This window comes from Panthera onca, chromosome E2 (genome assembly GCF_046562875.1).
Source record: "Panthera onca isolate mPanOnc1 chromosome E2, mPanOnc1 haplotype 2, whole genome shotgun sequence".
NCBI classification, from domain to species: domain Eukaryota; kingdom Metazoa; phylum Chordata; class Mammalia; order Carnivora; family Felidae; genus Panthera; species Panthera onca.
Window position 1 is genome coordinate 30,888,585 of NC_138353.1, and position 13,913 is coordinate 30,902,497.

The following is a 13,913-nucleotide window of genomic DNA, read 5'->3' on the forward strand; positions in this document are numbered from 1 at the left end:
CTGTATTATCCTAACGTTTAACAACCATGAGAAAAGAATTCTAGAATACCACACAAGATAATTAGCATGATTAGGAATCATTAGTGACACCTGTAGGGCAGTTTCAGTGGATTGGTACAGCCTGTTGAATATTACGTTGCTTACATTTTTAAACAGTTGGGAGGAAATAATACATCAATAGGGGATTAAACTAGGATACAGACATACTGTAGAATACTGTATAGCAGTTAAAGAGATGTGATGCATATATACTGATATGGGAAGATCAAAGACAAAATGTTGACTAATATTCCAAACAGCACATAAGATATACCATTTCATTTTTTTCCCCAAAAAACCACGTAATAATTACATTTGTATTGAGAGCATTCCTAAAGAGCTGAAGGCTATACAGTAGCCTGATTTGTTCAGTGAATGAAAGATAATAGTAGTTATCCTGGGGATTGGGTGAGGACAAGAAATCTAGGCATATGCTGTGTGAATTTTTTGTAATCAGTATTTGTGTTTTAAATATGTACATATTGTGTAAAATTGTGATGTGTGAGATACTGGGTATCCTATATAAATTATATGTAATATATTTAACACTAGTATATAATATAAATGTATGGTATGTATTGTCTTATGTGTATTAAGTTATACAGTTGTACACTGTGTAATATATATCCTATAATGTATTCATTATATACAAATAACATTTATACAATTAACAATTTAAGGAATATTCAAGTAAACGGTAGACTAGAGATTAGGAACGTAAGAGGGCAGAAGTCAAAAGAAAGCTTTCTTAAGATGGCTAAGATTTGAGAAGGTGAGAAAGTGCATACGCTAATAAAGAACATGTGATTTTATTTAAAGCATCAGAAAAATTTGTTCAAAATAAAATATTATGAATAAAATATGTCTAGGATTAGCTTTAAAACAGTGTGGGGACTGGGAAATGAATGAGGGTATGTAGATCAAGTCAGACTGGCCAGAACTGGTCAAGTGGGTTGATGGCCATGGGAGGATTTCATTACACTCTTCTCCCTACTTTCCTGTTTGAGGTTTCCTGTAACAAACACAGGTGAATAACCAGAGTATATTTTCCATAAGGAAACATGGACAATGAAGTAACACGTGAAAAAAGAATCTGTAACCAACAAACTACCAGAAAATGACGTTGGTAACTGACTTTTGGGCCTTTGGAGAAACAATGCTGAAGGCACTCTATGTCGGTCTAGTCTCTCTGGCATCCTGGTAGGTCCTCTCAGTCAGGGTTCCTCATGATCACCACATAGCACAGAAAATAATTTGCCTAACTTTTCTCTATTCTCCCAGGGATGGGAGTACCTTCTAGATCATACTAATAAATTACCTACAATGGATGCCTTAGGGAAGTAAGGCTTACTTGTCCTGTGAAATTCCAGTTGAGAATAGCTACTAAATGCATAACACTGGACTGAAAAAAGGCATAATACAGTGTAAAATTACACTTTTTTTAAAAAGGACAATGGAGAGGGGCGCCTGAGTGGCTCAGTTAAGCGACCGACTTTAGCTCAGGTCATGATCTCGCAGTTTGTGAGTTCGAGCCCCGCGTCGGGCTCTGTGCTGACAGCTCAGAGCCTGGAGCCTGCTTCGGATTCTGTGTCTCCCTCTCTCTCTGCCCCTCACGTTCTGTCTCTGTCGCTTGCTAAAAAAAAAAACCTTAAAAAGGACAGTGGAGATGTAGGGAGTTGACTAAATATGGCATAGCAAGGTGGTGCTCCCTATTGTAAAAAAAAAAAAACAACCCACAAATTTGCAATCTCTTACTTTTGGAAAAGTGTACATCAGAATCACCCCTGGAGCTTGTCCACAATAGAAACACTCTGCCCTCCGACCCAGGTAGTCAGGAGAGTCAGCCAGCTGAGGGGTGAAATCGGAAGGATATACGGCTTAGTTCTTTTCTTTATAAAGAGGTTCATCCTCTTGAAGGTAAGCTCTTCATTCGAAGGTTCTTGGACTGAACACCGAACTATGTTTATTAGCATTTTAAAGTTGTTATCTATTTTTCCCCACTCTAGAGACTGAGAGAAATTAACAGTATGATACGGACAGGAGAAACTCCAACCAAAAAGAGAGGGATACTTTTGGAAGATGGAAGTGAATCACCCGCAAAAAGAATTTGCCCAGAAAATCACTCTGCCTTATTACGCCGTCTCCAAGATGTAGCTAATGACCGAGGTTCTCACTGAGGTTAGTCTGTTGTATTGAAATTATCTTTTCACAAACCCTGTCCAGCAGCACCATTTAATGCATGCTCGCATATGGGGCTCTTTTCCTAATCTTCCAGTATCCTCTTTGGATATTTCTACTCATCCCAGCTGCCTTTTTCCTACCACTCAGTGCTTGCCATCAAGACTGCTTAGAATCCAAATGTGGATTTTTTTTTAACTCTTCGGCAAAGCTTTTACAAGAGCTGCAGAGAACAGAGCGTGCTCACCTCTGTGTAAGAGGTCTCTGTGGATGTGCTCCAGCAGAGGGACTGTATTTCGGTTCATTCCCACCTGTTTCATGGTCAGCTTCTGGCCCTCACGAAAAGCAAAACAAAAACTTAGGTGTTTGTCCCAAAATGCCTGGTAGGAGTGGGAGGTTTTTGCATTCCTGCAACAGAGTGAGGGCAAGAGCCCCGATCCGGAGGCCCTAGATTCTTACCCCAGTCTCCTGTTCCTGTGGTGTAACTGTTCCCTCTCCCCTTTAGGTGTGGTGGTGTGGGAAGTGCTGGGTTGTTTGGTGTGCAATGTGTGAGTGAACTTGTATAAGAAGTGGCACTTTAGGGCTGTAAAAAGCATGGTTTTGTAACCCAGATTTTGCTGTATATTTGCGATGGCACTTTCTATAATGTGAACTTTATTAAGTACAAAACTTCCAGGCTAAACATGCAATATCATCTTTGATGCTTTTGTACTTTTTTTAAACTGTTAAAGCCCCAGTAGCTGCCTTTGGGCATGTGTTTTTAATTCTCCAGTGTTTTGTTGTTAATAGGGATCAGTTGGCTAAGTAAAGATTTTAAATCAAGTTGAATTAAGGGAATATGAAAAATTCTGACCTCTTCTTTAAGAGGTAGTTATCCTGAAAGACACGTGTCTATTAAGATGATAAACTTAAAATATCTTTGGGTGTGTTCCTGGCAGTTTAAAAAATAGGTTGGAGAATTTAGGTTTTTATTAGTACATAGTACCATTTATAAAAATTAGAAATGTTATTTAACAGCTGTTGAATTATCTCTATATACCTTTATTAATCACTATCGTTCCAGCAGTTTTAAAGTTGAATGAATAATCTTATTAGGGAGAAAATTCAATTGTAAATTGAATCAGTATAAACCAAGTTACTGGGTAACTTCATATTGCTCTGAAAGAAATATGGAACTTACACTGTTCAGTTAGAATAGTGGTCTGCAAAAATATTTATAAAACCTCTTCAAGATACTTACTGCTACTGTAATTTTATATGAAAATAAGTGTATTTTTCAATAAAGCATTTATAAATTAATCTTTGTTTAGTTATATTGGGAAAGGGGTAGCTAGTTTCCTGCATAAATGACAAAGAGCAATCATTTATTGGTTTATTTTGTCTCTACAAAACACATTAGTCATTCATCATTTAAATATCTGACTTCATTAGAAACCGTTTTAACACTTTCTCTCCCTTCTGCCATAAAAATACAGTAAGTAATTTGCTTAAAAAAAAAACAAACAAACAAATAAACCACCATGAACAAGTGTTCTGGTTTCCTCTCCCTCACCTAACATGTACCTCAGTGATGACAGGGGCTGGTAAACCAGGGAGACAGTAGGCTGAAGACTGAGGTTCAGATGATCTTCCACTTACAAGTGCTAATAAGCTATGGAACCTGCTCTCTCTCTACCTCTTTCCCGCGTCCTAACATATGTACAACTGAAACCATGGGGGTAAAGCCACTGGATAGCACGCCCAACTGTCTACTCTATTAGTGTAAATGAATGTAACTTACCTTTAACATTATATTCAGAAAAATACTTAAGCCTCGAGGTCCCCAATAATTTGGAGTACTGAACTAGTTAACCACCCTAAAGACACTTCTGACAGAAGTAATGCATTACTTAAAGAGAGGTTTCCAAAACTTGCTGTTAGAACCTAAGCATCCATGGACACAGATAGCAGTCCTTGTTCGCACAGTTTTACTCTTCTGGCGGCCCTCTGCCACCGGTCAGCTCTCACCAGGCCCGCAGCCGGCAGGAAAGTGCACGGGGCACTGGATTCACCAGCGCTTAAGTTGCTACGGTTTTCTCTTCTTTACTGAAAGGCTGCACCGAACCAGGCTTTACCCATGACAGGCCAGCAACGTGAACGCTTTTATTGTGCTGTTCTTCCGGCTTCTTCTAGGCATAATCAAGAACAGACATTAAAAATACGCCTGAGGAGTTTGTACCGTGCCAAAATCTCCATTTCCCAAAACGTTATTTGTATTTAGGATAAATAGTCTCCAATGAAGACCTTCAGAGAGGAAACAGTTCACTATTTCAAAAATGGTTATGTACTTACTTTCTGAGTCAGCATCTTCTCTCTGGCCTCATCATGTACAGAAGGATTCCACGGAGAAAAGCTTAAGAGAAAAATATTAAACCGCTCTGATTTACTAAATATGTATAACATCCATTTTTTAATACTGAAGTCAGTCCCCTTAACAAAACTTAAGGAACGATAACCCGTTGTCGAACATGTAAGTTTTAGATGTTCATCCAAATGCTTCTCTCACAGGATGACTATCCCTTATAGAGCCCTTTACATGGGTTAGCTCATCTCAGTCTCTCAGCCACCTCTGAAGTACTGCTGTTTACAGGTGAAGAAAGCGCAGGAGTAAAATTAAGTAATTGCCCTGGGTCACCCAAGCCAGTAAGCACAAATACCAAGCATGCGGTCTGCAGAACACAAGCCCTTAACCACTGTGCCACGCGACCTTCCCAGCAATATCTGTTGCCAAAGAGCTAAATTACGAACTCCTCAGTTCTCCATACTTCAGACGCTTCCAAGATTAAATACCATAGTGCTAAAGGAACACACGATTTACACTATTCAGTTTCCCTCCTTTCCCCAAACCTGAATGTCAGTGGGGATACAGCAGCTGGGCTCCAGCTAAAACTGCCAACTGAAAGAAAAGTGTGGATTTGAACGTGCACATTACAAACATCCTTAGGAAATCAAAGTCACTCAATAGCTTACTATTGGCACGATATGCCAGTCGATATAAAGCTTTCTATTTTAGGGAAAGCCCAAGAGGTATCAGAAATCGAGTTGCCAACAAATTATAAAGGTTGTAGGCTAACAGATTATACACTTTCCCTTCAAATCCTCATTCTACAACCACCTGGAAAATGGAAGTACAAGATGGCAAAGTGCAGTTTATCTAGATCACGTACCACTTACCTGATTGCATAGGGGTCTTCTATTTTAGGTTGGTCGAACAGACGAGCAGTGCACATCTTAACACTGTCAACCACTTTACTTTTGAAAAGCTGAACATCTTTTTCATACCTGTGTTAAAAGTTTCAATCAGAAAGTTACCAACGTAGTCTACTTAGCTGTTTTTTCAAATTTATCTGACATAACAAAGCAGAGTAACATACAGGACTGCAGCCTCTGGGTTTAGGGGGCTTGCTGTATCAATCTTGTAGAAAACTCTTCGTGCGTACATTAAAACTTGCCAAATATGATTATGGTTCCGCCTGAAGAGAGACATACATGATTACTGAAGCACCTTCTTGCTGACCTAGATCACCAAAGCAAACACTTCTTTACTAACCTCCATTTGGCAAATGCTCTCTTCACATCCAATTCACCTGAGGTGGGATCGACGAGTGGGTGAAAGACGGGAATATCAAACACCAAGTGCTGTATTTAAAGAGAGATGTGTCCTTTAATGGAAGCAAGGAGCTTATTAGACCCATACAGACAGCTGTAAAGGGAACTTCAGGCAAGGCAGTCCTGCTGTTTTAAGTCAGAGAGCTGCCTCAAGAGGCGTACCTAACAACCTCCACCATTTTCCTATAAAACTCTATTTTGCAAGCAAGGCGGTAAAAAGTCACTGTGCTACAGCACAATGGTCACCATGCACACAGTCGGTGCTATAGCACAGCTCCCAGCCTCTCTTGCACACCCTGAGCAGAGAAACAAGGAAAGCTCATGGCAGGGGCTGGCACGGCAAAAGATAACAACAAAGCACAAAAATTCCCTTGAAAGTTGACAGAGTAGACAAAACATTTTAGGAAACTGAAATCATAAAATCACGAGCTCAGGAAAAGAACCAAGAAATCTTGCAAGTCCTTAAAGCCCCCCCCTCTCAGACCCAACAAATGAAGCCAGACTTGATTTCTTACTTACTGGACAGTCACCATCTGGGTAGTTATCAGGGATGTAAACTGTAAACTTAAATACACCATCCTGATAAAGTCCATGCCGTATGAATATTACTCCAAACCACACTGTAGGAAAAAGTAAAAAACAGTTGAGGCCTAAGTTTCTGTCAGAGGAACCAAATACGCTACGTATTAAGAGTGAATCCTTCTTACTTAATGCAGAGCGGTAAGATGGCTGCACGTAGACCCCCGGGAGCTTCTGCTTCACAACCAAGGTACTAAGACAGAAGCAGAACAGTGAAATTGTACAGAAGGAAACGACACACACATATCAAACAACCCTACGTTCACTTTTCGAGAGAAGGAATAGTCCCTCGAGGGGCAGCTGACACCTGACACAAGCCACGTCACGATCTCACGTGGCCCACACTGTGGCCCATTCCCCAGCTTTATAACTCAAGCTCACAGAGAGACAAGGAGTCAGAGAGGGCCCCGGACTAAGAACGTCAAGCCAAACAAGGATACACAAAGATTCAAGTTTTCCTCCCAGAAGTCAACGTTTCCAAAACATCATCTTGGAAACCGGCTGGTAGGTAATTCTGAACGAGACAACCTGGTTTCATTTCTGGACATTAAATTTTCGGTAAATGAGAGAGTACAGTTCTTGCTTTTGTGACTGTGGACGACAGATTTCACCCACACACATTCAAAAGCCATTTGAAACACGGTTTTAGGTAATTAGAAAGAAAAATCGCACAGGCTTGCCGTCACTGAGGCCTCAACCCCAGTCTTCGTGGCAGAGGGCCGTGCTTACATGTGCAGTGTTCTCGCGGAAGGCAGGCATCGATACCAGGTGCTCATGCTATCCTCTACTCCTACACTGACCCCACCACGCAGACACCTGAATCCCGTGGGTGCTGTGGCAAGGGAACACCAGTGCATGGACAGTGCTGGTACTGGCTCTCCTGGGAGCCCAAGGAAGGAAGACAGGGACCAGACCCTGAATGATGCTGACCGAGGGCCTTAAAATGTGTTTCGCCCGCCACGCCTGAATTTTGTTACAGAAATAACTTTGGGACCTCAGTCGACTGTTCTTGTTGCCTACTTGCCATCATGCTTCTTTTTTAACATTTTTGAGTAGTTACTCCATTTTTAAGTCACTAAAATTTCAGCGTGTCAACAGCAGTAGGGCCGGCAGATGGGTGTACCACAGTGAGGCCGCGCTGTGTTCTAATACAGACAGCAGATCTGAGGCCACAATGGAAGCCTGTCCGACTTGCTCCAGCCTCAAACACAAGGCCTCCATTATAAAGCTGAAGGGACCACTGCCACCAAATCACACTCCGCCAACTGTGCTGGGGCCTCAGACCCTCTGACCGTGACACAACACGAGTACAGTGAGGGAATGTGTGGGGATGCTGTACAAAGGGACTTAAAAATGACAGAAGTGAAGAATTCATTCTCCATACTTTGGCCCCAGGAACAAATGAGCAGACCCAACGCTGTGTGAGCCCCTGTGGCGGGCCACGCGCGGCCAGTGCTCCTCTCCGCCTGTGACAGACGTGCAACCTCAGTCAGGTTCTTACCTGCACGAAGCCCAAATCTTTCGAACTCCCCTGTAACTGCCTACTTCTGTCTTTGTGGGTCACAGAGCAGAACTCAAACCCCCTTTCTAACGACAGGCCTTCAAATACACGAAGGCAGTGTTAACGAGGACTTCCTAAGTTTTCTCTAAGGTAGTGGTTCCAGTTCCTTCAATTGTTGACTCCTAAGGTCTGATTCCCTGACCCTCTGACTGGGACCCTCGCCTCAGCCACAGTCAGGATGCCTCTTAGGAGGTGGCCACCACAGTGAAGCACACGCCTCCAGCTGGAACTGACCCAAGGAAGAACAGATTGCTGCCCTCCCGCTGCCCCGCTCTCTACAAGCACCTGTGCAGGAGGGGACTTCCTCACTTCATATAAAGGAACACCAAAATTAAATTACTCAGTTCCTGACCTGCTTATTAATCTTAGTCTCTTCCTCTTGCTCTCCAAAACAGACATGGAAACGCAAGCCCACATTTACCTTTGCCTTTGTTTATTTAAAAAAAATTTTTTTAATGTTTTATTTATTTTTGAGAGAGAGAAAGCATGAGCAGGGGAGGGGCAGAGAGAGATGGAGACAGAATCAGGAGGCTCCAGACTCTGAGCTGTCAGCACAGAGCCTGATGCAGGGCTTGAACTCAAGAGCCATGAGATCATGACCTGAGCCAAAGTCGGACGGTTAACTGACTGAGCCACCCAGGCGCCCCCCACGTTTGCCTTTAAATCTTATTTACCTGATATTGGAGGGTAATGCATTTGAGCTTTAAGATTCAACGACGCAGCCATTTATAGAGTGCACCAGAATAATTTTCATTTTCATCCTCAAAGGTCATTCAAAATTTAACCGAATAGTTTAAGTACTTACAATTCTGCAAGAAGGGAGTATTCCAGGTAGAAGGGTCCATAAGAAGCATGTGTGCCATTTGTGGACTGTGCTGCTGGCGCGGGGGATGTAGGCTTAGTAATGGGCAAAGCGTTTTTGGGAATACAAGGTAGCTGTTTCTTTGGAGCGGCGCGTGGAGGGCTGGTTACCACGTCCCCTGTTAATGCCTTCTCTTCACCATCCGATCGCTATTCAAGATGAAGTGGTGAGAACATTTGTTAGCATGATTCTTTTTTTAAATGTTTATTTATTTTGAGAGAGAGAAAGAGAACATGCACAAGTCAGGGTGGGGCAGTGAGAGAGGGGGAGAAAATCCCAAGCAGGCTTTGTGCTGTCAGCGTAGAGCCCAGTGTGGGGCTCGAACTCACGAACCGTGAGATCATGACCTGAGCCGAAATCAAGAGTCAGACACTTAATCAACTCAGTCAACCAGGCACCCCTGTTAGTATGATTCTTAAACCATGAAAGTACATGTGATGCACTTTTATCCTTGACTTAAAAGCTGGAATGGCTCTTTCACAAAGACGTTCCAGCACCATGATCAAGGTGACTTGAAAGTCCTCTGAGCAGGCCAACCATTAGAGAACAAAACTGAAGGAAGACTAAAGCAACAGAAAACTTTTTTAAAGCTGTACATCCTATAAAAACAATAAAGCCAATATTTATTTACAGGATTTATGTGAAACAGGAAGAAATGGTTTCTTCTGGGGACCCCAAAAACAGGGCAAGGCGTTACTTAGCAAACAGACAACTGTACAAGACTACAAAGTCCCCTGGCTCTTAGGTGCTGTAGAAGGTCAGGTGCAAAGCAGCTCAATAGTAGTAGGAAACCAGTCACCACCTGATGTTAGCACCTCACTTCAAAACAACGAGTGACTCTATGCTCTCACTTGTGCTGCTCTGATTCTGATCTTGTCTCTGATGGATGTGAACCACGTGTGCACTATCCCCTGTCAGCATACACTGTCAGCCGGTCAAAAACATAGGTCTAAATGAGTCAGAGATTAAACCATCACCTCATAGGCACTTCCTTGGCTCAAGTACAGCCAGAGGCTTTTTAATTCACTTCATTAAAAATGGATATCGTGTGCATAGAAAAAAAGATGATTAATGGTGGTGTCTCCTAAAGGTGGAATTATGGCTTATATTCATTCTCTTTTTGTCTGCATTAAGCTTTCATAAAACGTACTGTTCTTGCAATTTAAAAATAGACATTCTGTTTGGAAAAATTAAACCAGTGCCCACAAGTCCGAGTTGAGCACGGTGAACAGGTCCTTTCTCAAGGCTTCTCTAATGGAATCCTGCAGATTAAGTAAAAAGACTACCATAATGTGTCACAAATTTCATCATGTGTAAATATAACCGAAGTCAAAATAATCTTAGAATTATGATTACGAGAATTGACTTCTATTTGAGCCATGATCTCAGTCTCAGAAACTGACTTTAGTCAGCTAACTACTTATTTCTCAAAGTAAAACCTAGTGGTGTCTGACTGGCTGGGCCAGAAAAACGTGTGACTCCTGATCTTAGGGTTGTGAGTTCGAGCCCCACCTTGGGTGTAGAGATTACTAAAAATAAATAAATAAACTTAAAAAAAAAAAAAGTACAACCTAAAACCAGGAAAGCAGGTAATTTTGTTAAGATTATAGGCAACCTTGGTACGAACTATTTTGACTTCTACTTTGACTCGAATAGGTTTCCTCACTAAATTTATCAACTACACCTACTTTGCGGACAGAGCTTGCAGACATGCTCCAGAAAGGGTTCATAACGTGGACTCCAAACAAAGAAATTCAGTGGTCTTGTGTCATCAAACTCTTCGGTCCTCAGAAGTCACTTTACCTAAAGATGAGATGGGAAAACACAGAAACATACCAACACCAACAGTTAAGACTTCCAGAATAGTTAAGAACTAAATCTGACACTCTAAACAGAAGCTCAACCTAACATCATATAATAGTTATAAAAACTTAAGGGAACAAAGTCTTCAGAAAGTTTCCTTCAATACCCTCCTCCCTCTTCTGACTCCAATTTCTTTCCCAGTTTTATTATTATTACTATTTTTTTTTTTTTTTTTTTGGACAGAGAGTGCACGCGCCCTTAAGGCTGGGGAGAGGGGCAGAGGGGGAGAGAGAGAATCTGAAGCAGGCTCACACTGATCCCATGACCCTGGGATCATGACTCGAGCCAAATCAAGAGTTGGGACACTTGACTGAGCCACTTCTTCCCACCTGTAAATGCCTACAGGAATCTGTGTACCGAGTCCTTGGCCAGGATTCAGAATATTCAGTGATACAGTTGAGCTTTGGTGCCAGAAACGCAGAATGTATGGCTGGACCACAACAGCTGCTGCCGGCATCACTTGTGGGCATCGGGCTACAGGGAGAGCCAGGTGTGGAGTGCTGTACCCACATACACACAAGGCCTGTCACTGCAGTTACAGGAGCTAAAGAGCCAAGGGGGCTGATTTAAGTGCCTTATATGAGTTGTTTTAAGTACAAAATGATTCTCCCCAGCAAAACTAGTAGCCAAAGACATAACAGAGAGAAGACAGAGCGTCTAAGAGAGGGAAAACTGGGTCCTGTCAGGACCATCCTCAAGAAATGGTCTCTTTCAGCTATTTCCAGTAATAAACACGCAAGAGAGGACTGCAAAACGTCTCCTGAACAAATCTTCCAGCAAAGCTTCAAGTAACGGACAAGAAAGTATGCCTCAAAGGTCACAAAGTCAGTGGGTCATCTACTAAAAATACCGAGGAAGAGGCAGAGGAAAAGCAGTGAGCCAGGCTGGAAGAACAGCAACTCCTCAGCTCTGGTGATCTGCCCCAGGCGCGGTTATGTTTAATGCAGATCTCCTTCTGTGGGCACAGGCTTACCCGCACCAATCAAAAAGGCTGAAGGTTAAAAGGGACAGAACTCTGCAACACTCGACTAAATTCATAAGAAGCAAATCATTAGAGAATCACGTACCAAATGTCCCTGACAGCAAACATTTGTTTTATGACAAGCCGGCGATATCCACGGGTGGGTACCAAGTCTCCCCTATCTCCTGGGTGCCAATTACTGCTGTTTTCCTTTCCAGGGCATAATGCCACCCAGTAATTAAGTCACAGGAATGAGGATCCTGGTTCTTCCACTAACCTGTTGACTTACATCCAGTAAATAGCAATATTGCTGAGATCTCTCCACAAATCTGCCTTATTTAAAGGTGACTAGGACACAGATGAAAATGGTTGGGACATTAAAAATGTGTGCTGGCGTGTTCCTGTTTGACCCAACGAAAACAACAGTGGTTTCCAGATCCAGAGTAATGTACAGCACCCCGCTGTCATCTAGGACAGATCTGACTTAACAGGGGACCCCCTCCCCTTGGGACAACAGTGCTCACTACCATATAAGTTTATTGAGGTGAATCATTCACCTGTATGGTCTCTTCCAAGTCTAACATGTAATGATTCTATGACTTTGCCTTTAAGAATCGAAACTTGCTGCCAGTGTCTCCTGTCCTTAAGCTGAAGGTATTTTCTACTGCTGCCAATATTTCCAATAGCACCATAATCACCTGGAAAAATTGTCACCTTTAGAGAATACCTACACCGTTTATTAGATGTCTAGTCTACCCAGGCACGGTACAGCATTTTCCAACAGGAGTGACACAAATGAAAGGAAGCCCTAGGACACAATTTGAAAATTTCTGCTGGTTCGTATGCTGGCCATACGAACCAAACACACTGTCTGTCTTCCTTTACGTCACAAGCTGAGAAATCAGTACCTCGAAGCTGTACGAATGATCTGAACATGACATGAGTCAAAACTTAGAAAAAGGAGCTGCTTTCCTACGTGCCTTAATCCCTAAATAGGCACTAACTTAACACATCACCCGAACAGCTTTAAATTCCACGTTAAGAGGAGTCGAGAACAGCCCCGGCCCTGGCCCGGCTTCCTGCGGACAGCCGGGACGGGCACCCTCGCCCAGGGCGGAAATCCATCTCCACACACTCACGGAATCTGGACAAACCTGTCTCGAGGTGATGCAAGGCAGGGGCTGTGTCCCAGCCTCCAAGGTAGCTCGAGGCCGGCCCCGGGCCCGCGAGCCCCTCTGGTGGGGAGCTGAGGGCCTCCAGGGCTCGGGGAAGCCCCCCCACCCCCGCCCTCAACCAGGGCGCAGGACCGAGGCGGGGAGGGCGGGACGCGGACGGGGCGAGCCAGTGGGGCCTGCCTCCCTGCCTCAGGCCGCCCGGCCGGGAACCCGGACAGCCCCGAGGCCCGCGGCAGCCGGCGCAGCAGGTGCCTGCAAACGCGGACAGGTGCCCGGCCCCGCCCCCGTGTCCCAGCGCGGCCGCCGTCGCTACGAAGTCCAGAGAACCGGGTAGGACAGACAAATACCCGGCCGAGGACGCTAGCGGCCCAGGTTGAAGGACCCCACGGCCCTCACAGCCCTCACAGCCGGCTCAGCAGTGCACCTCACCTCGCCGTTTTCAACGTAGTGCTCCCAGCTGCTGGGTGCCGTCGCGGCCCCACAGCATCTCTGGCCGCAGCACCAGCCCGGCCCCTGCCTATTCCCCGCCCCGCCCTGCTCTCGGTGTCAGGCCCCGCCCCCTGCCCCACGCCCCTGAGCCCGGACGCTTCCGCCCAGCTTCCCGGTGCCAACTGGTTCCCATACCTGTCCGTCAAGGACGTTCTTCCGGGGGCGTTAGGATGACAGCACTCCGTCCTACCAGTCAAATCTGCTCCTCTCGGGTGGGGCAGCGCCTGACCCTCCCCTTACGTAACAGCGCCGGGAGTGAACTGTCCTTCACGGAAGTGTCGGCCCCTTGGGAGGGAGGGGGGAGGAAACAAATAAGCGCCTGAACGTAATTGGCCACGGCACGCGCCAGTCATAATAAAGACCTGCCCACAGGTTAGTGCGTGGCCATTGCCTCCTTTTAGGGAGGCTGTTGTGATTGCTGCCTTTCGAAGCTGGGGCCAGGGCAGGGCCGGGGTGGGGCCGGCGTCCCTGAAAGTACGACCTGCGGACGGGCGGGGCCCGCGGCGTGAGCGTGCCGCTTTCAGGGAGACGCGAGCCCCTCGTCGTGCCCTCTTGGTC

General features: G+C 44.5%; 2 protein-coding genes across 11 annotated transcripts in view; one reads left to right on the forward strand and one right to left on the reverse strand.

Annotated features, from left to right (window-relative positions):
* Positions 1–3,516, forward strand: part of RBL2 (RB transcriptional corepressor like 2) — a 55,488-nt gene extending 51,972 nt beyond the window's left edge. For 6 of the 7 annotated variants that reach the window (XM_060650771.3, XM_060650772.3, XM_078438716.2 and 3 more), the window contains one exon: positions 2,046–3,516. In XM_060650771.3, the coding sequence (XP_060506754.2) occupies positions 2,046–2,216 (171 nt within the window). In that variant the 3' untranslated portion in view covers positions 2,217–3,516. Of the gene's footprint in view, positions 1–1,095; positions 1,240–2,045 lie in introns of all 7 variants that reach the window. The other variant, XR_009615371.3, reaches the window with a different exon arrangement.
* A 59-nt stretch (positions 3,517–3,575) lies between these two features.
* AKTIP (AKT interacting protein) lies at positions 3,576–13,599 on the reverse strand. 4 transcript variants are annotated; one of them, XM_060650778.3, is made up of 10 exons: positions 13,491–13,599; positions 10,556–10,670; positions 8,811–9,016; positions 6,573–6,637; positions 6,385–6,485; positions 5,807–5,895; positions 5,631–5,729; positions 5,431–5,538; positions 4,549–4,609; positions 3,576–4,385 (listed from the first exon to the last, which is right to left on the reverse strand). In XM_060650778.3, the coding sequence occupies exons 2-10, from the start codon at positions 10,595–10,597 to the stop codon at positions 4,275–4,277; spliced, it is 882 nt and encodes a 293-aa protein (XP_060506761.1). In that variant the 5' UTR covers positions 10,598–10,670; positions 13,491–13,599; the 3' UTR covers positions 3,576–4,274. The 4 variants fall into 4 exon arrangements, with proteins under 4 accessions (XP_060506761.1, XP_060506762.1, XP_060506759.1 ...); XM_060650779.3 differs by lacking the exon at positions 13,491–13,599 and adding an exon at positions 13,296–13,419 and having other exon boundaries at positions 3,576–4,382; XM_060650776.3 differs by lacking the exon at positions 13,491–13,599 and adding an exon at positions 13,296–13,418.
* Between the last annotated feature and the right edge of the window lie 314 nt (positions 13,600–13,913).

Coding starts and splice junctions, on each gene's coding strand:
- AKTIP (XM_060650778.3), bottom strand. CDS start 10,597: ATGAACCCTTTCTGGAGCATGTCTGCAAGCTCTGTCCGCAAA. Junction 9,017..10,555: donor CTGCAAGCTCTGTCCGCAAA/GTAGGTGTAGTT, acceptor CATCTTGAATAG/CGATCGGATGGTGAAGAGAA. Junction 6,486..6,572: donor ATCTTACCGCTCTGCATTAA/GTAAGAAGGATT, acceptor TTTTTCCTACAG/TGTGGTTTGGAGTAATATTC.